Source organism: Oryx dammah, unplaced genomic scaffold, assembly GCF_014754425.2.
Source record: "Oryx dammah isolate SB20612 unplaced genomic scaffold, SCBI_Odam_1.1 HiC_scaffold_29, whole genome shotgun sequence".
Taxonomy (NCBI): domain Eukaryota; kingdom Metazoa; phylum Chordata; class Mammalia; order Artiodactyla; family Bovidae; genus Oryx; species Oryx dammah.
Window position 1 is genome coordinate 21741642 of NW_024070213.1, and position 21829 is coordinate 21763470.

General features: G+C 47.7%; 1 protein-coding gene across 1 annotated transcript; it reads left to right on the forward strand.

Moving 5' to 3' along the window:
- The first annotated feature begins 1056 nt into the window (after positions 1-1056).
- GPRC5A (G protein-coupled receptor class C group 5 member A) lies at positions 1057-21583 on the forward strand. Its single transcript, XM_040235217.1, has 4 exons — positions 1057-1307; positions 15412-16340; positions 20265-20323; positions 20624-21583. Exons 2-4 carry the CDS (start codon positions 15419-15421, stop codon positions 20714-20716), a joined length of 1074 nt encoding a protein of 357 aa, XP_040091151.1. The 5' UTR covers positions 1057-1307; positions 15412-15418; the 3' UTR covers positions 20717-21583.
- The last annotated feature ends 246 nt before the right edge of the window (positions 21584-21829 follow it).

The following is a 21829-nucleotide window of genomic DNA, read 5'->3' on the forward strand; positions in this document are numbered from 1 at the left end:
CTTTAAAAAGCCTCTGGAGGGACTTCCCTGGGGATTCAGTGGTTGAGACTTTGCCTTCCAGTGCAGCGGGTGTGGGTTCAATTCCTGGCCCAGGAGCTAAGATCCCACATGCCTCCTGGTTGGGGGGTGGGGGTAGTGGGGGGGTGGGGTCGGGGTGGGGAGCAAACCAGAAGCAATGTTGTAACAAATTCAATAAAAACTTAAAAAAACTGGAAAGTTGGGGTGCCAGGAGATGTGAGGAAAACGTTGGGGAGTCCTAGACCTTCCCTGTGCAGTTCACTTACATGCATAGTACCCCAGGTGTGCTGACCAGGTGTGCTAACTAACCAGCACCTTAAATGCACCCAGCCCCCCCCTCTTGCATGGCAGTGGGGCAGAGCCTTGCCGGAGGCTGGCACCCAGGAGGCAGCCACTCAGGGATTGTTTGACGAGTCAATAAAAGCAGGTTTCAGTGGTGGAGGAGTGGGCAGTGGAGGGAGAGGGAACCAGACAGAAAGGCAAATTCCTTTATTTCATAATTTTATCTGGCATCCATTCTCTTCCACCTGCGTTGTCAAGGCTCTAAGAGGGGGCTATGAGGAAATGAAGACGTAAGGACCTGTCCTCTCCCTCTCTCCGCCATCGGGCAGCACTGGTGGGTCTGGGTACAGTTCTGACCGGGGGAGTTGCCATGCAGAGCTGGATATTTCTCTTGGCCTCCATCAGCCTTGACTGCCACAGCGGAGCACTCAGGCACTGGCCAGTTCCTCCTTTCCCTGGCCTGGCTTCCCAGGGTACCCAGGAATCACATGGGGCGTTGCGAACTGTCCAGCCCGTGTCCTGGGCGGACTGGAGTGCTCGGGAGGGCGGGGGTGGCTCTCTCCTGGAGGTGACAGCTGGCCAAACGGATAGGAAGCATCTGCTCTCTGGCCCCTTCCTTTACCCTATGCCCTGGGACGTCCTGACGCATGCGGAGCGGAGTGGGTGCTCTGGGTCTCCCCTCCCACCACCACCCATTCCAAGGGTGACTGTGCCGCTGACGTCAGGCGGCTTTTGGCTCATGCCCTGGCCCGGGGACTTTATTTTCATAACAGCGTGCAGTGCCGTGGAACTGGAATAGGCGTGTCCTCTCCCCCTGACCCTCTCCCGCCCCTTGTCCCTCTGCTCACCCCCTCGCTCCCTCCTCCCTCTGCCGCCTTTATAACTGCTCGGCTCCGCGAGGGCGCGATCCCTGCCCACGGTCTCCCCTAGAACCTTTAGGGGCTTCAGTGCTTCCTCCGCGCGCGCGAAGCAGCGCCAAGTTCACGCGCCAAAGCCGAGGCATCAGGGTAAGTGAGGCGCACGGAGCCAGAGCGCGCTGGGTTGGGTGATTGAAATCCTCGGGGGTGGGGGTTGCGGAGTAGGCGGGGGCGCGCAGGGAGTGTTAGAAGCTAGGGATGCAAGAGGAGAGAAATCCTGGTAATGAACTGCAGCTGGCTCAGAGGGGGAAAAAAATCCTAGGAAAGGAATTCCTGTAGTTTAACTCAACTCAGATTTTTTTTTACCCCCCTGAACTTCCCAGGCTAAGAGGCAGAGAGCAAAAAGATAATCAGGATAAATAGTTCCTGCTCAGATACACTGAACAAACTGAGTAAGTGGAATCCTGGCCCGGCAGGTGAAAGTTCTGGGCTCGGTCTAGGGAAAGAGAAAAGAGGGAGGACGATCTCAGAGGAACGGCAGGGAACTGGCTGGGTGGGCAGCAGCAGGAGATGGTGACCGCTGCTAGTTTACCCAGATGCCGAGAAATGTCCATTTATTTTGTCCTTTCACAAGTGTACCCTTCTGAATTTTGCGAAGTAGATTCTAGAAGCCACCTCTTCTCGTGACATGAGCGTGGCCATCAGCTCTGCAGCATTCTCCCGTCTGCTGTCCTTTTGAGTTACTCTGGACTCCTGGGTTGAACGTCCATTTGAATATCCAGTAACAGCCCACCTTCAGGCACCAACCAGATGGGACTCAGCAATAATCCCCAACTGTCGGATATGGTCCCTTAAACCTCCCCGGGTGGAAGGCAGGGAAAGCCAGCTCAGGTTCAAGGAATTTGTAGGACTTTCCATTCCTGAGTTGTTTCCAGGCTGATGTTTGTACACGCCACACCTGCTGAAGGGTTTGATTGAATCAGCCAGGGCTGTGGACTCATTCCTGAAGGGAATACTTGAGTTACTTGTGGCCCCTGGGAGGGGCGAGGATGGCAGTCAGAGCTCTGTCCTCTGGTCTGTGTGTTGGTACTGGGAAGGTTAACAGAGGTGTCATCTGGGAGACAGGCTCCTCGAGGTGTGGAGAGGTAGACAGGTACTTCAAGGCCACATAGGAATGAGTGGAACTCAGAAAGAGCTAACATTCTGGGAAGTGCTCTTAGCCTGGAGCTAGGAAGCCCGACTTCTCATTCCAGCTCTGCCGGCTTGTAGCTGTGAAAAGGCTGAGCTGGACTGTGAGTTCCTCCTAAGGGGTCTTGAAAGGGTCCTAAGCTCCCTCCCAGGGCCAGGGCCGAGAGCCCCTCTCTATCTATATATGTCTCTTTGAGCATCCTCTTTGGAGTATGCTTTTTTGTATTCTACTCCTTAGTGAGAATTGAAGGTAACAGGACGTGAAGAAGAATTTTGTCTATGGTTTTATTCTCATTCTGGGGGTTTGTCTTCAGGTTCATTGTTTTTTTAAAAATCTACAGATTGAGCTGAGGAAATGGTCAGGAAATGATGTGTTGGGCCCATAAAAACAATGAATGGAAGAATAATTTTGCTTGAGGAGTCTTCGAATTTTCTGAGTAGTTTGGTGTGTTAGTTTCTGCTTATATTCCTATTTTGATTGCCTTGTGGTCAAAATATATGGTCTGTGCATTTCTTATTTTAGACTTTATTGTTATTATTATTTTTTGTGGTCTAAAATATGCTGTTTTGTGAATATTTCATGACCACTTCAATAGAAGAAATCATATAGAGAAGTTGGTAAACCAGATTCCTGGCCAAAAACATCCCACAGCCTGTTTTTGTAAATAAAGCTTTATTGGAACTCAGCCATGCTCATTTTGTCTATACATCATCTATGGCTGCTTTCAGCTACAAACAAAAAGACTGCAAAGCCTAAACTAACTTACTGTTTGGCCCTTTAGAGAAAATATTTGCTGATCACAAATATAGAAGATCTGAATTATATCATTAATCATAGAGATCTAATAAAATATAAAGATAGAGTATATTATCATTAAAGTATCCATAGAACACTTTAAAAATTTACCTTATTGCTATTTATTTTTTCTATTTCATTTGCTGAGGAGTGATAAAGAAGTGTTAAAGTCTCCTGTAACTGTAATCAATTTCTTTTGATTTCTTTTTGTATTCCTGGTAGCTTTTGTGTTATGTATTTTGGTGGTATATTATTCGCTGCATAGAAATTTATGATGGTTATATCGTCAATGTGGAGCATTCTTAATTACATTCTTAATTATTATAAACAAGTTTTTATGTCAGCATAACAGCTTTTTGCCTTAACTAAACTTTGTGTGATAATAATAACTCAATTCTCATTTTCCTACCTTGAACAAGCTATTATTTAACTTTGTACCTGATACATAATACTTGCTAAATAAACCTATCTGTTGTTGTTGCTTTTTTTGCACTTATTTTTCCTTTCCTTTCTACTTTTCTGAATACTGCTGTTTTAGGTGGGGTTCTTATAGGCATAATATGGTTTGATTTAGTCTTTTCAAAATAAAAAACTTTCCATTTACATATATTGTAATAATAGTTGCTTGCTATTGTCATCTTTTCCCACATTAGATAATCTATATTGTATTGATACACTGAGTGTATGGTAGTACCATTCTCGGGGTTTAGAAATACAGGTTTGTTAGGAGAGGTAAGTTTCAGACCATAAATATATCACCTTTATATGTGGAAATAAAACACTTGAAAGAAGGTGTCTTTGAGGTGGTATACCAGAAGAGGACTTCATCTTATCCACCTATTTTCTCGATGCTTTTCACATCCTTAAATTCTGGGCATAAGATATTTAGTAGTTTCACTCAAAATATTAAGTCAAAAAAAGTGGTTTCCTGTATTTTATTTTATGTTTCAGTAATTTATGTAAAGTTCACATGCATTGTTTAGAATAGAGGAATATGATAATACACCCCAAAAGTGAAGAAATTGGGATGAACACTGTTCTTATTTTGGGTTGGCCAAAAAAGTTCATTCAGGTTTTTTTGTAAGATCTTATGAAAAACCCAAATGAACTTTCTGGCCAACTCAGTGCTTGTCTGACTCTGCCTATGTGGGAATGATGATTTATTTTCTCCTAGTTACTACTCAGAAACTCAACTCAGTGATGTTACTCAGATGTTGTTCACACGCTGTTGCGATGATGCATCACTTTTGTGTCATCCGAATCCAGGTGGCTTACCTGGAAGAGGGGATCCTGGACATTTTGTTGTAGATACTTTCCATTTACAGCTAATCCTGCACCTAGTACAGAGAAACGTCTGTGGGACTCCACCCTCCTCTTAGAACTCAGCCTAGACTAAAACACAAGGATTAGCACCACATATGCAGCTCCCAAAATCTTTCCTTTCCATTACTCACACTTACTAATGAATAACTTGCTTTGAGTTTTATTCACACTCAGTGGAAATCATTTGCTCAACAACCACTGTGCAGAGTACGTAGTGAGGGCAATGCCAACGAATAGAAGATTTGCTCTATTTCCTTAAAAGTTTGCTATCTGATAGGTGAGTTAGCACTGATATTAATGTATACTGTATCAGGGGCCCCAACCTCTGGCATCCAATGCCTGATCATCTGAGGTGGAACTGATGTAATAGTAATAGAAATAAAGTGTATAATAAATGTAATGAACTTGAATCATCCTGAAACCACCCCCCAACCACACATTAGTCCATGGAAAAATTGTCTTCCAAGAAACCAGTCCCTGATGCCAAAAAGATTGGGGACCGCTGTGATATATGACATATATATGGAAAGACTTGAGTGCTGAAAAATAGTTAATAGTTAATAACTACAATGAGATCACAGATTTAGAATGAGATGGGACTGATAACTAAAAAGCCCTCAAGGTAAAGGTAAATGTGGAGTCAAATTTCTAAGAAACATGATACATGAATTGTGATTAGGGGTAGAAGGATCCTTCTGGCAAGGAGAATAATGCATGGGGTGAGGCAAAGAGCCACTTTGTCAGAGAAGGTCTTAGATGAGCCCCAGTTCCCTTCCAGAGAGAAATGCTCTTGGAAGTTTTTCATAGATGTGGGGATGGGAGTTAGGAAGGCTGGAAAAAGTAGGTGGGAGGACTAGTTGGAGAAAAGCCTCTAAGCTCAAATTGAGGCTACATATGTTTTAATAGACAAAAAGGAGATGATATGCTTTTTTTTTTTTTAAGATGTTTTTGATGTGGACCATTTTTGAAGTCTTTATTGACTTTATTAAAATATTGCTTCGGTTTTATGTTTCGGTTTTTTTGGCCAAGAGGCATGTGGAATCTTAGCTTCCTGACCAGGAGTTGAACCTGCATCCCCTGCATTGGGAGGGGGAGTCCTAACCACTGTATCACTAGGGAAGTCCCCTGGCAGATCCACTTTTTAAAAACTCCTAAATCCAAAAGTCCATTTTCAGGTCTCCTCTTTGCTGTCCTTGGAGCATCTTACTCCATCAACCACTCTGGGAAGCTGCTCTTTGGCTCCTGGGAGACCAGCTGGGCTTATTTCTTGTACTAACGCTGGCAATCTCTTTTGAACAACCTCTGCTGACTCCTGCTTGGTTGAGACGATGTTCTAGGGTCCTGTCCTCAGCCATCTCGCTACCATACGTGCTCTTTGTATGATCTGGTATCCACAGCCTTCCAATGCCTGCTGTGACCCCTCTGTGACCCCTCACTTGTGCTCATAGCCCAAACATCTCTTGAGCCTCAGACTCATATGTCTGAGCACAGGGAGGTCAGCACAACCTGGTGTCGTGGAGCCTGGCTTTTATTTATTTATTTTTTTGGTTGTGCTGTATGGCTTCTGGGATCTCAGTTCCCTAACCTGGGATTGAACCCAGGCCATGGCAGTGAAAACCCAGAATGCTAACCACTAGGCAACCAGGGAACTTCTAGGAGCCTGGGTTTCTAAAAGTCAGTGATCTTGGGCAAGTTATTTAATGTCTCTGTACCTCTGTTTTCTGCACTGTAAAAAGGGGGCATAATCTGGCATGAACACACCCACACTACTATATATGAGTCAGAAGATAACCAGCAAGGACTTACTGTATAGCACAGGGGAACTCTCAATACTCCGTGTTAACCCATATGAGAAAAGAATCTAAGAAAGAATGAATACATGTATATGTACAACGGAATCACTTTGCTGTACACCTGAAATAATGCATCACTGTACATCAAGTAGGCTCCAATAAAATAAAAATTGGGGGCATAATAACAGAGGTGTTGTGAGGATTAAATGATGCCTCCCTGACTGGGGATCGAGGAATGGAATCCGTGCCTTCTGCAGTGGGAGCTGAGTCTTAACCACTGGACCTCCAGGGAAATCCCTCCAATTCATCTTAGATTCAACAGATCTAAACTGGGCATCTCTTCCCACAAGCCTGTATTTCTAAGCTCCATTGATTCTGCCTTCCTAAGAATCTCCCACCATTCCTTGCCCATCTCTCCCGCCTCATCTCCCTGGTTTCCTCTCTAAAGCCTGTTGTTTTTTTTTTTAAAAAAACCATTAGGGAGAGTGGGTCACTCTTTCCCATGTGCCCTCAAGATTCCCCAAACACTCTGTAACCCTTATTTGTGTGTCAGTGTGACTCTGTTGATCATCCTGGGGCAGCGGCCACACTCTGAGTCTGAGGGTCTGAGTGATTTGTATACTTAACACAGCACCTGAAACAAAGTAGACACTTAAATGTTGATTGACAGGAAGATTGACCAATTGCAGAACTGCTTACTTTGGAGACTTGTCAGATGTTGTTTAAATAGAGAGAGGCTTAAACAGACTTGTGGTTGTCAAAAGGGAAGTGGGGCTGGGGTAGGGATGAATTGGGAGTTTGGGGTTAGCAGATGCAAATTATTATATAGAGAGTGGATAAACAAGATGGTCCTATTGTGTAGCATAAGGTACTGTATTTAATATCCTGTAATAAACCATAATGGAAAAGAATATGAAAAAGAATATAAATATGCATAACTGAATCATTTTGCTGTACACTTGAAACTAACACAACATTGTAAATCAACTATACTTCAATTAAAAAAATAAAAATAAGAAAATAAATAGAGGCTGGAGTCAGGGAGAAAAGCTTTAGGGAGAGTAACGATGATTTAGAGATGAAACAAAAGATTAAATTCTAATTAAGACTATTCATAAAGGGATAATCTTCCTGTTACACTGAATATGTAAATTCGTCTCTCCAAGAATCAGTCTTATCACCTATAAAATGGGCTGTAGGAATATTAAATGATAAAATAGATGTGTTGCTAGGTCACTTCAGTCGTGTCTGACTCTGTGCGACCCCATAGAGGGCAGCCCACCAGGCTCCCCCGTCCATGGGATTCTCCAGGCAAGAACACTGGAGTGGGTTGCCATTTCCTTCTCCAATGCAGGAAAGTGAAAAGTGAAAGTGAGGTCGCTCAGTTGTCCCCAACCCTCAGCCACCCCATGGACTGCACCCTTCCAGGCTCCTCCATCCATGGGATTTTCCAGGCAAGAGTGCTGGAGTGGGGTGCCATTGCCTTCTCCGAAAATAGATGTAAAACCATGTTAATGAGTGAATACACATGGAAACATATAAACTCTCAGCATCGAGTCTGGCTCTTAAGGGGACTCCATATGTGACAGTAGTTGTCATTTATAGTATTCATACTTATATTGTGACTATTGTTATTACTACTGATGGAATGTGGCAATTCCAGAATAGAGAGAAAATTAAAATGTTAGAAAATGGCCAATTTGCCTGGCTGGGATGGTGTGAAGACTTGGCTTGACTTAACAAACACTTGAGTTATTTTTTATCATTCCCCAGGCAGTTATCCTGAGGTCATTATCATCCTCTTCTTTTTATTGAAAGGGTTTTTTTTTTTGCTGTTTTTACTGGGGTGTAGTTGATTTACAATGTTGTGTTAGTTTCAGGTGTACAGAAAAGGGAATCTGTTATATATATGCGTGCTAAGTTACTTCAGTTGTTACCCCATGGACTGTAGCCCACCAGGCTCCTCTGTCCCTCAGATTCTCCAGGCAAGAATACTGGAATGGGTTGCCTTTTCCTCCTCCAGGGGATCTTCCTGACCCTGCTGCTGCTACTGCTGCTAAGTCGCTTCAGTCATGTCCGACTCTGTGCAACCCCATAGATAGCAGCCCACCAGGCTCCTCTGTCTCTGGGATTCCCTAGGCAAGAGTACTGGAGTAGGGTGCCACTGCCTTCTCCGTTCCTGACCCAGGGACCATATATATATATACATATACATAGGGGCCTCCCAGGTGATCCTGACCCAGGGGTCGAACCTGCATCTCTTAAGTCTCCTGCTTTGGCAGGTGAGTTCTTTACCACTAGCAATACCTGGGAAGCCCCTATGTATATATATATGCTGTGCCAAGTCGCTTCAGTTGTGTTCGACTCTTTGTGACCCTGTGGACTGTAGTCTGCCAGGCTCCTCTGTCCATGGAATTCTCCAGGCAAGAATACTGGAGTGGGTTGCCATTTCCTCCTCCAAGGGATCTTCCTAACGCAGGGATCAAACCCTGCGCATTGCAGGCGGAGTCTTCACCATCTGATGTCTTCTTTTTAGATGACAGAATGAGATAAATCTCATATAAGGAGGAACGTAAGATCAGCTCTGGGCAAAATTCAGGGTCATGGGTAATTCCTGCTCAGATAATCTGGGGAGGGTCGCATACAGCCAGCTAGGCAACCTACTAAGTCTGGTTGTAAGTAACTCCAGACACCCCTCCCCACCTCTCTGGGAAAAGAGGAGTCTCAGAGGTTGGAAAGGAGCACCTGAGAGACCCCTCACGAGCTGGCATTTGACCTTGCGTCCCCGTCAGCGCCTGTGTCGGTCAGGGCCACTCCAGGGTCAGTCCTGCTCCAGTGACCCTGCGGCTCTGTCCGGCAGGCGAGTGTTCCCCTGGTGTCCTGCGCCGGCACTCAGACCCTTCAACCTCACCTCCAGCCCTGGTCTGGAGTTTGGTTAGGAGTTTGGGGCAGACATTCTTTTAATGACAGGAGATGGGGCAGGAAGCAGGATGAGGGGGTGGGAGAAAGAGACTTGGGAATTGTCTACAAATTGTTCATCCCTCTGGGATGAACAGCAGAGCTGGACATGAGCTCAGAATGCCTAGTTCAGCACCCAGGTGCCTTTCTTAGAGGAGAGAACAGAGGCTCCAGGAGATGGTATCCACACAGAGAGGCAGCTGAAACCCCTCTGTCCTAAAGATCGGAGTCAGTAGAGCCCAGGGACTCCCTCCCTCCCTGCTTTCCTCTCCTCTTTCCCCCCAACCCCCACTTTGGTTCTTTTTCTTTTCCCTCTCTCTTTCCTCCGGTCTTTCGTTTTTTTAACCTTTCGGTCATGCACTGACTCATCTGTAAAGGGTTTAAGCCAGCACCAAGGGCTGTCGGGGTCTTGGCTGTGGGTGTTGGTGGATTACTGGATGGGCGTGGTTGGCTCAGCAGCTGTAATAAGTGAAGGGGGTCTCACCCTTATGACTCAAGGTCCTTGCTCGTGTCTGGGGCTATGCTGAAACCTCACCATCTCCCTCCATAGTGCAGGGTTTAGTCATCAGAGAATTGGGTGAGAGCGAATGACTGGATTCCAGTAAACCCTCTGCTTAGATCTGCTTACTCAGAATCCAAGCTACCAGGAAGCACCTGGAATCACTTAGTAGCCCAGCTGTGGCCAGACTCCTCCCTCAGACCCACCTGAGGAGGATGGGTGAGAGGGAGTTAGAGCTGGGGACGAACGCAGTGGGGGCTTACGAGGAAACCACCCCACCCCACTGTCTCAAGAGTAGCCCTGCTCCCCACCAGATTCTACTTCTATCCACATGCTCACTCTTCCATCCCGGTTAGGTGCTTGCCCTTCCCTGGTGGCTCAGCTGGTAAAGAATCCACCTGTAATGCCGGAGACCCCGGTTCTATTCCTGGGTCGGGAAGATCCGCTGGAGAAGGAAACAGCTACCCCCTCCACTATTCTTGGGCTTCCCTTGTGGCTCAGCTGGTAAAGAATCCACCTGGAATGTGGTTTGATCCTTGGGTTGGGAAGATCCCCTGGAGAAGGGGAAAGGGTACCCACTGCAGTATTCTGGCCTGGAGAATTCCATGGACCATATAGTTAATGGGGTCAAAAAGAGTCAGGCACGACTGAGCGAATTTCACTTTCACTGTATCAGGTGCGAGGCTAGTGGTTGGGGAGAGAATTTTAACAGCTCAATCCCTGCTTTAAGGAGGCTTTGAATTTAGAAGACAAAGACTCACCAAGAGGCACTACAGGATTTTGTGATAAATGCAGGTGATGTGGAGGCTCTCTGGGAATTCAGGGGATGTATCTCTCATCAGGGGGCTTCCTCGGTGGCTCAGCTGTAAAGAATCTGCCTGCTAATGCAGGAGACACAATCCCTGGGTCGGCAAGATCCCCTGGAGTAGGAAATGGCAACCCACTCCAGTATTCTGGCCTGGAGAATTCCGTGGACAGAGGAGCCTGGCAGGCTACAGTCTATGGGGTTGCAAAAAGTCAGACATGACTTAGTGAGTAAACAACAGCAATCTCTAGTCGGGCTAGGGCATCCAGGGAAACATCCTGGAAGAGGGGACCTCTAAGGTGAGGGATGTCAGGGAGAATGTCCCATACAGATGGGGTGGCAGATTTGAAGTGAGATAGTGGGGCTTGTTGGGAGGATAATGAGAAGCACACATATGGGGATGATGAGGAAGGCATGGTGAGGCATGAGGCTGGAGAGATAGGGAGGGGCTGAGGAAGTACAGGTGATAGCTCGTCCCCTGGCCACAAAGAGTTGACTCTGAGAGCCTAAGCCTGGGACTTCACTGGTGGGCCAGTGGCTAAGACTCCATGCTCGAAAAGCAGGGGGCCCGGGTTCAATCCCTGGTCAGGGAACTAGATCCCGCATAGCACACCTAAAAGATTCTGTGTGCCCCAACTAAGACCTGGCACAGCCAAATAAATAAATAAGAATAAATATTAAAAAATGATTGCAAGACTTGGACAAGTGAGTTGTATACAACCATGCTTGACCCATTGTGAGAATGAGTAATGAGACCTTCCCTCCTCTTCAGAGCAGGTCCAAGAGTGAATTGTCTCTTTTTGGCCTCGTTTGGCCTTTGTAGGAGCACCTGCTTTCTTGGTCGGACTCTAGATCTCTCTGCCCACCCTTCCTTTTTTTTTTTTTTTTCCTGCTTTGTAAAGCTTGCAAGATTTCAGTTCCCTGACCAGGGATTGAACCTGGGCCATGGCAGTGACAGCATGGAGTCCTAACCACTGGACCACCAGGGAAGTCCCATAGGTCTCTCTGCCCTTGACTCTGGTTACAAATGATGACTGCATGACCTCTAGTCTTATTTCTCTTTCTCTCCAGCCCTCAGGTTCTTCCCCGAGGCTGTTGCTTTAGCTCCTGGAAGTCTGTTCTCAAATGGTGGTACTGCTCTTTTCTTCCTCAAACCCTGCTTTCTACGGGACTTCAGCTCCTCAGAACCCTGTCCCTTTTCCCAGCCCCCATCCTGGTGGCTCATCTGGGCCATTCCCTGCGTGACCCAGTGCCTTCGCAGTGCAGATCTGCTGTGAGTGAGTTTGTTCAGTTTTATTTCCCTCTGACAAAATGTAAAGTGCTAGGGGCATTTCAGACCCATTGTGCAATCGCTGTCATGTTGGGGAAAGGGTGGAGGAGGACTGAGAAGTGAAATAGGAAGGAGAGTTTCAAAAAATTAGTCACTCAGATAAAAAAAATTACCAGTAAGTTTTCATTTGAAAAGTTTTTCAAATTTTGTCAATTTGAGAGAATTGAGAACCATGAACCTTAATTGGATATTTGATATGAAAGCATCATTGTTAATTTCTAAAGTGTTCAGTTCAGTCACTCAGTCGTGTCCGACTCTTTGCGACCCCATGAATCGCAGCACCCCAGGCCTCCCTGTCCATCACCAACTCCCGGAGTTCACTCAGACTCGCGTCCATTGAGTCAGTGATGCCATCCAGCCATCTCATCCTCTGTCGTCCCCTTCTCCTTCTGCCCCCAATCCCTCCCAGCATCAAAGTCTTTTCCAATGAGTCAACTCTTCACATGAGGTGGCCAAAGTACTGAAGTTTCAGCTTCAGCATCATTCCTTCCAAAGAAATCCCAAGGTTGATCTCCTTCAGAATGGACTGGTTGGAGATTAAGTTAAAAAGGAGTTTTGTCCTTTACAAATGTATGCTGAAGCAGCTATGTAGAGAATGATGTCTGAGATCTGGCTAAAAATGATCTAGTGGGGCCTTCCCTGGTGGTACAGTGGTTAAGACTCCTTGCTTCCAATGCAGGGGATATGAGTTTGATCCTTGGTTGGGGAGTTAAGATCTCAGATGATGAGAGGTGTAGCCAAAAAAAAAAAAAAAAAAAAAATCATTAATTGCTGAGACCTATTCAAGGGCAAGTCTTATCTCCAGGCATAGATCACAAAATGGTTTAGGCTAAAAATGGTTTCTCTTATGTTAAGAAAGTCATATCTGGTTCTCTTTCTTCGGGGACCTCCTACCTTGTGTGCTTACAGTGTTGGACCCTGGTCTGTGGGTGCCAGGAGGCCCCGACACACAAACCCTCCCTGTACAGCTGCACAGAAGTGAGGGGCTCAGAGGTCCAAGTTGGGGGCTGGGTGTCTCTGCTTGACCACCCCTCTGTGCAGCACCAGAATGTTCCTTTAGTGGAAAACCTCATCAGTCTCTCAAGATTGAGAGTTCAGAGTAAACTGGTTCAGAGTCCTTTATAATTATCAGATAATTATGACAACAATGACTTGTCAGCCAACAACACTGCCCTGAGGGGTGGGGAAGGAGCAGTGCCAGGGAGGGGCATGGAGGGTGAGAGAAACACCTTTCCAGCTGGCAGCCGCCCTCATGATTAATCTGAGAGGAGTGAGGCGGGGAGGTGGTGAGGGAGGAAAGCGGAGCCTGGTCCCTTCCCCTGCGGATGCTGCCCTTGAACTAGACCGGGCCCTTCCTCTTCTGCGTCCTCAGCATGGACAGGGGGGCCTGTCCCTCTCCCTGTCCTGTACCAGTCATAGCAGACTTTGGGGTCCTTGTACATCAGGGGTTGCCTGTATCGGAAGCTCATCTGCCTTTCTTTGTCCTCTTGCATCTCATTTGGCACTGCCTTGCGGAGGTGGGACATAACCCATTCTTTGCTCTATGCCCTGCATGCGGTTGGGATGACCAGGGTGTTATATCCCTGGGTTGGAGTCCAGGTGACAGACCCCTGGCCAGGGGAGTCCATGGGAAGGCTACGCGGCAGTGGCAGGTTAGATCTGTTTCTTCTACTATAGCAAGAAACGTCTGATGTCTGTTTCCCCTTTACCAGCTGATCATCTGGAAGAATGATGGACACATAGTGGTGCTGGTTGAATGAATGGCCGGGTTACAAAGTGAAGCTTAGAGGGACTTCCCTGGGGCTCCGTGGTTAACACTCTGTGCTTCTAATGCAGGGGACATGGGGTCCACCCCTAATCAGGGAACTAAGATCTCACATAGCACCCCTGCAACATAGCAAAAAGAAAAAAAAAAAAAACTCCATAAACAGCATACAACAAAACAAAAGCTTTCTATTGTGTCATAGAAACTTAAAAAAAGTCAAATAATTCAGAAAAAAAAATTATAGGTCTGTTGAGAAGCTATTAGGCTCCTCTGTCCATAGGGTTTTCCAGGCAAGAATACTGAAGTGAGTTGCCATTCCCTTTTCCAGGGGAAGTCTCCCGACCCAGGGATTGAACCTGGGTCTCCTGCATTGCAGGCAGGTTTTTTTTTTTTTTAAACCATCTGAGCCACCAAGGAAGCCCAAAAAGGAGCATTAGCTATTGGTAATATTTTCTGTTGGATCGCCTCCTGTTTTCCAGGATGTCATTCCAGGATGTGTCATCCAGGATGTCACTCCTTACGAGTAGCTAATTAAGAGCTCACTATGAGGACTTTCCTGGTGGTCCAGGGGTTAGGACTCCACACTTTCACTGCTGAGGGCATGGGTTCGATCCCTGGTTGGGGAACTAAAATCCTGCACGGCCATGCAGCACGGCCAACCCTATGACAGGGAAGACTGGTTCCATTTCTTTTGGGATCAGCAGTGCCATCCTTAAAAATGTTAATTAGGGAGGGAAAATAATGTGTGGCAGCAGAGCTCAAGATGAGGGCTCAGTGGCTAAGAGGGGAAGGCTGACACTCTGCAGAGAAATCTATGGTTCAGATAACTCAGATAGTACCTATGATTCTCTTGTCTGAGAGATTGGGAGGCTTACAGATAACATCCATGGCTGGGCCTGAGGTAGAAAAAAACTGGAGACTGTTAATATGATTCAAGTGTTAGCTTTCTTATTTCTTTTATGTTTTTGGGTGCTCCACAAGGCTTGTGGGATCTTAGTTCTCTGACCAGGGATCAAACTCGGGCCCTGCCAGTGAGAGCGTGGAGTCCTAACCACTGAACCTCCCAGGAATTCACAAAGTATTAGCGTTATGGTTAGATAATTCCATGTTCACCAGTTCCTAAGGAAGTACTAGTCAAAAATATCAGGAACCCTGGAAAGTTCTTTGCGACGTTATTTCTTGAGATGTGGCTCAAATACTCCATTCAAAGTTCTGGGTTTCCTGGCTTCAGGGAAAATATGAATATAGTTAAATTGCAGGGAGGGAGGTATGAGGAGTCCTTTCCCTTCATCAGCCTTTAGAATTTGCCATGAGAGGTGGAGAACAGCTAGTAGCTTGATCTAACGTTGTAAATTCAGGGGTAAAATCCTGACGGCCTGTGCTAAGTCGCTTCAGTCATGTCCAACTCTTTGCGACTCAATGGACTGTAGCCCACCAGGTTCCTCTGTCCATGGGACTTCCCAGGCAAGAATACTGGAGTGAGTTGCCATTTCCTTGAGCTTCCCTAGTAGCTCAGCTGGTAAATAATCCACCTGCATTGTGGGACATCTGGGTCTGATCCCTGGGTTGGCAAAGGGCTACCTCCTCCAGTATTCTGGCCTGGAGAATTCCATGGACTGTATAGTCCTTGGGGTTGCAAAGAGTTGGACACGACTGAGCAACTTTCACTTCACCTACCATTTCTTTCTCCAAAAAACCCTGACTAGATACACAAAATTGTCTCTGAATTGTTTCTGGCCCTCTGTGCCTGAGTTTATGGGAGAGAGTCACCCCCAGCCCAACTTTGCTTTCTTGCAGGGCCAGAATGTCCACAGCAGCCCCTGCTGGTTGCCGCTCAGACCTGGACCCCAGGTACTACAGACTCTGTGATAAGAAGGCAGCCTGGGGCATCGTCTTAGAGGCGTTGGCCGGCGTGGGGGCTGTGGCCTCGGTGGCCTTCATGATCGCCCTGCTGGTCCTCATCTGCAAGGTGCAGGACTCCAACAAGCGCAAACTGCTCCCCACGCAGTTCCTCTTCCTCCTGGGCGTGCTGGGGATCTTCGGCCTCACCTTTGCCTTCCTCATCACACTCGACGGCGGCACGGGGCCCACGCGGTTCTTCCTCTTCGGCGTCCTCTTCGCCCTCTGCTTCTCCTGCCTGCTGGTTCATGCCTTCAACCTGACGAAGCTGGTGCGAGGGAGGCAGCCGCTGTCCATGCTGGTGATGCTGGGCCTGGCCCTGGGCTTCAGTCTGGTGCAGGACATCATTGCCGTCGAGTATGTGGTCCTCACCATGAACAGGACCAATGTCAACATCTTCTCTGAGCTTTCTCCCCCACGGCGCAACGAGGACTTCGTCATGCTGCTCATCTACGTCCTCTTCCTCATGGCGCTGACCTTCCTCACCGCCTCTTTCAGCTTCCAGGGATCTTTTACTGCCTGGAAGAGACACGGGGCCCATATCTACCTCGCCACGATCCTCTCCATTGCCATCTGGGTGGCGTGGATCACCCTGCTCTTGGTCCCTACCCTCGGCCCCCAGTGGGACGACACCATCCTCAGTTCAGCCTTGGTGGCCAATGGCTGGGTTTTCCTGTTGGCTTACGTTGCACCTGAGTTTCAGCTGCTCACAAGGCAACAGAACCCCATGGATTACCCTGTGGAGGATGCTTTCTGTCAGCCTCAGTTCATGAAGCAGAGCTATGGCGTGGTGAACAGAGCTTACTCTCAAGAGGGGGTCATTCAAGGTACAGAACCTGGTTGGGTGCAGAATCCTTTGTGGAAAAAAGGGATAGAATACAAGAAAATCGTAAGATATTATTACTGTAGGGAACACGCGGGACATGCTCTTGATAAAACACAAGTTCTCCAAAACTCAGGTCTTGCTTAAAATCATCCAGCGGGTTAGAGACAAATGGAACTAGCAGCTGGCCTCAGGAGTCAGTAGTACTTTTTTCTGTTTTTGATGTAGGTCATTTTCAGGCTTCCCTGGTCGCTCAGTGGTAAACCATCTGCCTGCAGTGCAGGAAATGCGGGTTCAACCCCTGGGTCAGGGAGATCCCCTGGAGAAGGAAATGGCACCCCACTCCAGGATTCTTGCCTGGGAAATCCCATGGACAGAGGAGCCTGGCGGGCTGCAGTCCCTGGGGTCACAGATTCAGGCACGACTGAGCGCACAGGCACAGACCATTTTTACAGTCTTTACCAAATTTATTACAATATTGCTTCTGCTTTATGTTTTGGCCTTTTGCCCGTGAGGCATGTGGAATCTTAGCTCACCCACCAGGGATTGAACCCATGCACCCCCCTGCATTGGAAGGTGACGTCTTAACTACTGGACCACCAGGAAGTCCTTATCTAGTACTTTCTATCCAATACCATGTAGGTTTCTCTGAATCAAAACAAGATGGAGCAAAGGAATGGAAAAGGAGTGTTTAGAGAGATTCGCAGAGACAAGTGGGTGAGATGATGGTGTCCTTTGTAAAAGACAATTGGGCAACTTTTACAGAAATGTGGAGACTTTGTGGATTTTTGAAAATATATGTTTATTTAATTGTTGGCTGTGCTGGGTCTTCATGGCTGCGAGGGCACTTTCTCTAGTTTTGGCCAGTGGTGGCTACTCTGCAGTTGAGTGCAAGGCCTTCTCATTGCAGGGGCTTCCTCTGTGGCAGAGCACGGGCTCTAGGGCACCTCGGCTTCAGGAGTCGCAACATGGGGACTCAGTAGTGGCTTCCAGGCTCCCACGTGCGTTGACTCAATAGTTGTGGCACACGGGCTTAGTTGCTCCCAGGCATATGGGATCTTCCCGGATCAGGGGTGGAACCCACATCTCCTGCACTGGCAGGCAGATTCTTTACTGCTGAGCCACCAGGGAGGCCCCTGCTTTTGTAGATTTGAGTGCACAAAGCCCAGCCATGCAGTGGCCACAGAGGACAAGTGGGGAGAAAACTCTTTTCTCATAAACCAGCAGGAATCTCCATAAAGTTACTGAGGATTTCGATATAGCCTGAAGAGCTACATTTTCTTGTCCATCTCTCGCCTGCGGGAGGGAATTTTGCTCTTGTCTGGAATGGTAAGCAGCCAGAATAACAGCTAATAGCCAGAAATTGCCTTTACTCATATGCCTCTGTGCATTGATCTCTTGAGTTTATATCAGTCTCTAGACTTCCCTGGTGGCTCAGCTGGTAAAGTGTCTGCCTACAATGCGGGAGACCCAGGTTCAATTCCTGGGTCAGGAAGATCTCTTGGAGAAGGAAATGGCAAACCCACTCCAGGATTCTTGCCTGGAAAATCCCATGGACAGAGAAGTCTGGTAGGCTACAGTCCATGGGGTCGAAAAGAGTCAGACACGACTGAGTGACTTCACTTTCACTTTCGTATGCCTCTGTGCATTGGTCTCTTGAGTTTATATCAGTCTCTGGGCCTAATCAGGGAAGGGGACGGGGGTGGGAATAGGAGGGAGGGTCCTCCAAGGCCAGGTTCATAGCTCCAGCTAGTGAATTTCTCTGCCCTTGGAGCCTATGGTACACAACCTGCTGGTATTATCTCTGTAGCCCTGGTCCCTCTCCTGTGCCCCAGGAAGTCTGAAGGGATGGGGAGAGCCAGGGAGCAGGGCAGAGGGGATATTTTCCCACCCATCTCCTCCTGTCCATTCCCGATGCTTCAGTCTATCACCTCATGCCTGAATCTATGTTATGGGTTCTTAACTGACCTTCCTTCCTTTAATCCTTTCCCTTCACTCCATGGACCACTATCAGCTCCCTCTCCCTAAAATACTTTTCTGCCCACCCCCTTTCCTGCCTCTATGCCTCACTGGCTCCCCAGGATCCACTGCATTACCAAATCCTTGGTGGGCTTCCCAGGAGGCTCAGTGAGTGGTAAAGGATCTGCCTGCCAATGCAGGAGACATAAGCAATGCGGGTTTGATCCCTGGGTGGGGAAGATCTCTTGGAGAAGGAAATGGCAACCCACTCCAGGATTCTTGCCTGGGAAGTCCCAGGGACAGAGGAGCCTGGCGGGCTACAGTCCCTGCGGTCACAAAGAGTCAGACACGACTGAGCAGCTGAGCACACAGTACTGGCAAGGCTTTTCACAGCCGGAACCCCACCATCCCCAAAGCTGTGCTCTCAGTTCCAGCAGACCAAGTTCCCTGCACTTTCCTGTTTGGGCTCAAAGAGTGTCTGTCCCTCCTTACTCTCTTTATTCAAAGAGGACGTGTCCCTCCTTATTCTCTTGCTTTTCCAGCGTCCCTGTTCCCCAGGCTGCTCAGTCTTTTCTCCACCCATCTAGCTCTAGACCTTTGAGATGCTGTTATCAGAGTCTGTCTCATCTTGGAGTTATTTGCGTAGCTGTCAGATATTCCGGACTCTCCAGTGTCAGCCTTAGGGCAGAAATCATTCTGATCAATCCTTCTATTTTTCACAATATCTCACATACTGAAGGTGCTTAGGTATTTGTTGAGTAAATTGAAGAGGTAAATTTGGTAGGAAATAAATGGATTGCTTTCAGTTGCATTGAATTTGTGTATTTATCTGCCCTGTGAAGAGTTGGACATGACTGAGCATGCACTCAAGCCTGCATGGGCAGCTTGGGAGATCTTGGTTCCCCAACCATGGATCGAACATGGGCCACCACAGTGAAAGTGCGGAGCCCTAACCACTGGACTGGAAGGGAATTCTTAAATAGTTTCTGTGATGAATGTGTGTGTTTACCGGTCTGTTCCCAAGTTTAAATCCCTCTGATTTCAGACTTCCCTGGTGGACCAGTGGTTGACCTTCACTGCAGCAGCCTAGGTTCAATCCCTGGTTGGATCCTCTATGCCACTTGTCCATGAAAAAAAATCCCTCTGATTTCTCCCAAATAACAGAAAATGATTGCTCATAGATTCTATCCCTTCACAAAGAAAATCATGGAACTTCCACCTTTCCTTGTCGGGCAGGTAAAGAAGTGGGTAAATCCTCAGTAAGATTCCCTCTAGATACACTTCTGGTCAGATCTATGTCTGAAAACACTAGCTTCAAATGTGCTTTTGAAGTGGCCTAGACCAAAGAGCCTCTGGAGGGTTTTTTTTTTTTTTTTAATAATTTATTTTTTAATTGAAGGATAATTGCTTTCCAAAATGTTGTGGTTTTTGGTCAAACATCAACATGAATCAGCCATGGGTGTGCATATGTCCCTCTGGAGAGTGTTTTGGAAGGCATTTCCCTAGTGATTATATGTGGCTAGTTGTTCATTTGTTCAACCAATTTTGGGCTGACTCTGTGCCTGGTCCTAGGCCTGAGGACAGTTTTCTCTGGCACAAAACTGACCATTGAGGACTTCCTTAGTGTTCTGATGGTTAAGACTCTGCATTCCCAATGCAGGGGACCCAGGTTCAATCCCTCGTCAGGGAACTAAGATCCCAGGTACTGCAACTAAGACCTGGTGGAGCCAACTGAATAAATCAGTATTAAAAGAATTAAAAAGAGAGTAAGAGAGCTCTTTAAAAACAAACAACAAAACAAAACAAAACCTCTGATGGTCTCCCACCGAGGGAGACAGAGAATTAAATGGATATGCGTCATGACTCAGCAGCATGACTCAGCTAGCATGACTAGCACCTGGGGTGAGCACGGATTGGGGCACAACAGAGGGGATCCTGACGTTTACCTGTTCCTCTCCGTCTGTTTCAGGTACTGAAGAGACAGGGAGCACGCTCTATGCGCCGTACTCCACCCATTTCCAGCTACAGGTAAGGGAGCCCTTTCCCCTTTCTCATCGGGAGTGTTAGCACCTCAGGAGCACCTGTCCTTGGGGAATAGATGATATTGCCACTCTGATGGCCTCTGGATGTCACCTGGAAAGGATGACGGGTCTACTTTTCCTGTAACCTGCCTCGTGAGGTTAGGATAGGAGACCCGAGCACAGAGCAGGGGAGGGCTGAGAAGAAAGGGGAGGAATGTTAGAATCCTGCCCGGGTTGGAGTAAGAGGTGCTATGGAAATGGCCGGGAAGTGGACTGAGTTGAACAAGACGAAACGCTTCCTTTTCAGAATCGGGATTCCCCAAAGGATTTCTCCATTCCTCGGGTCCAGACTCGGGTTAGCCCTTACAGTGACTATGAAGGAAGGAAAGATGTCGATTGACATGACCCAACAGGTGGGATGAACGCAGCACGTCAGCAGAAACAGCAGGGAGTCCCCAAGATGAAGGCTGAGTTCTGAGTCTTCCCAGGAGCATCACAGGAAGATCTCTCCTCCCGCATCCTCTGTCCTGGGGTTGATGGGGCTGCAGGGACCACAGTTCTCAGCAGCTCTGCGGTTGTTCCTTGATCCCATCCCAAGGCTACTTCTCTCAAGTGGGAGTCTCGGGCAACTCAGGGCAACTCTTACCATCCCTGCCATTTTACACGTGACTGAGGCTCTGGTCATCTGACCCACACGCTGACCTCTTCAGCCTCCGAAGCCAACTCTTCTGACTCTGGGCTGGCTTTGTGCTGATCGCTGGGCTCAGAGCAGAGTTGCACATCTGAGCAAAACCAGGAAAGGATCATCTCTCAGCCCACTCTGCCCACATCTCCACTGGAAGCCAACTTACCGGTACCTCCCTTCTTGCCCGGCTGGGACAGGCTTAAGAGTCACCTGAAATTTTCGCACCTCTGTGATGCCGCCTAACCAGGGTCCCTAGCGCCAGCTCTCCCAGACGTGCTATTGGTCCTCAGACTTACCTCCCTGCTGTGCCTCACCAGGGGCTGTCCCTCCAGACTGCACCAGGGTGTACAAGCCCGAATTCTCTTTGCCAGGAGAATGCGTGCTGTTTTGCTCTGAGTTCCCATCCCCTTGCTCCTCAGCCTCTGTAAATAGAAGTACCCTGTGTTCACCCTCTGCATTCTGGAAGTGGGTATTGTCCACACACGGGCAGGGGGTTGTTTCTTGTAAAATAAGTTATTCGCCATTCTTCCCTCCTGATGCAATAAAAGAGTGGCCACAGCTATGTGAGCCGTGGGCGCCTGACATTTGTCTTTATGTGGGAGCTGAAGTTCAAGGTTCAGTCCCACTGGGTGTGGACTTGAACTTTCTCCACGCGTCTTTCCTCCTCCTTGTGTCTACAAGTGTGTGTTGCCCAGTTTTAGGGGTGAGTGACAAAGGTGAGGGGGGAGCGGGGAAGGGTCAAGCATCTGAGGTTTTGCTCCAAGTAAACAGAGGAGTGGCAACTTCAGAATGGAGTTTGGCAGCCAGGGTCAGACAAGGAGGAGACCT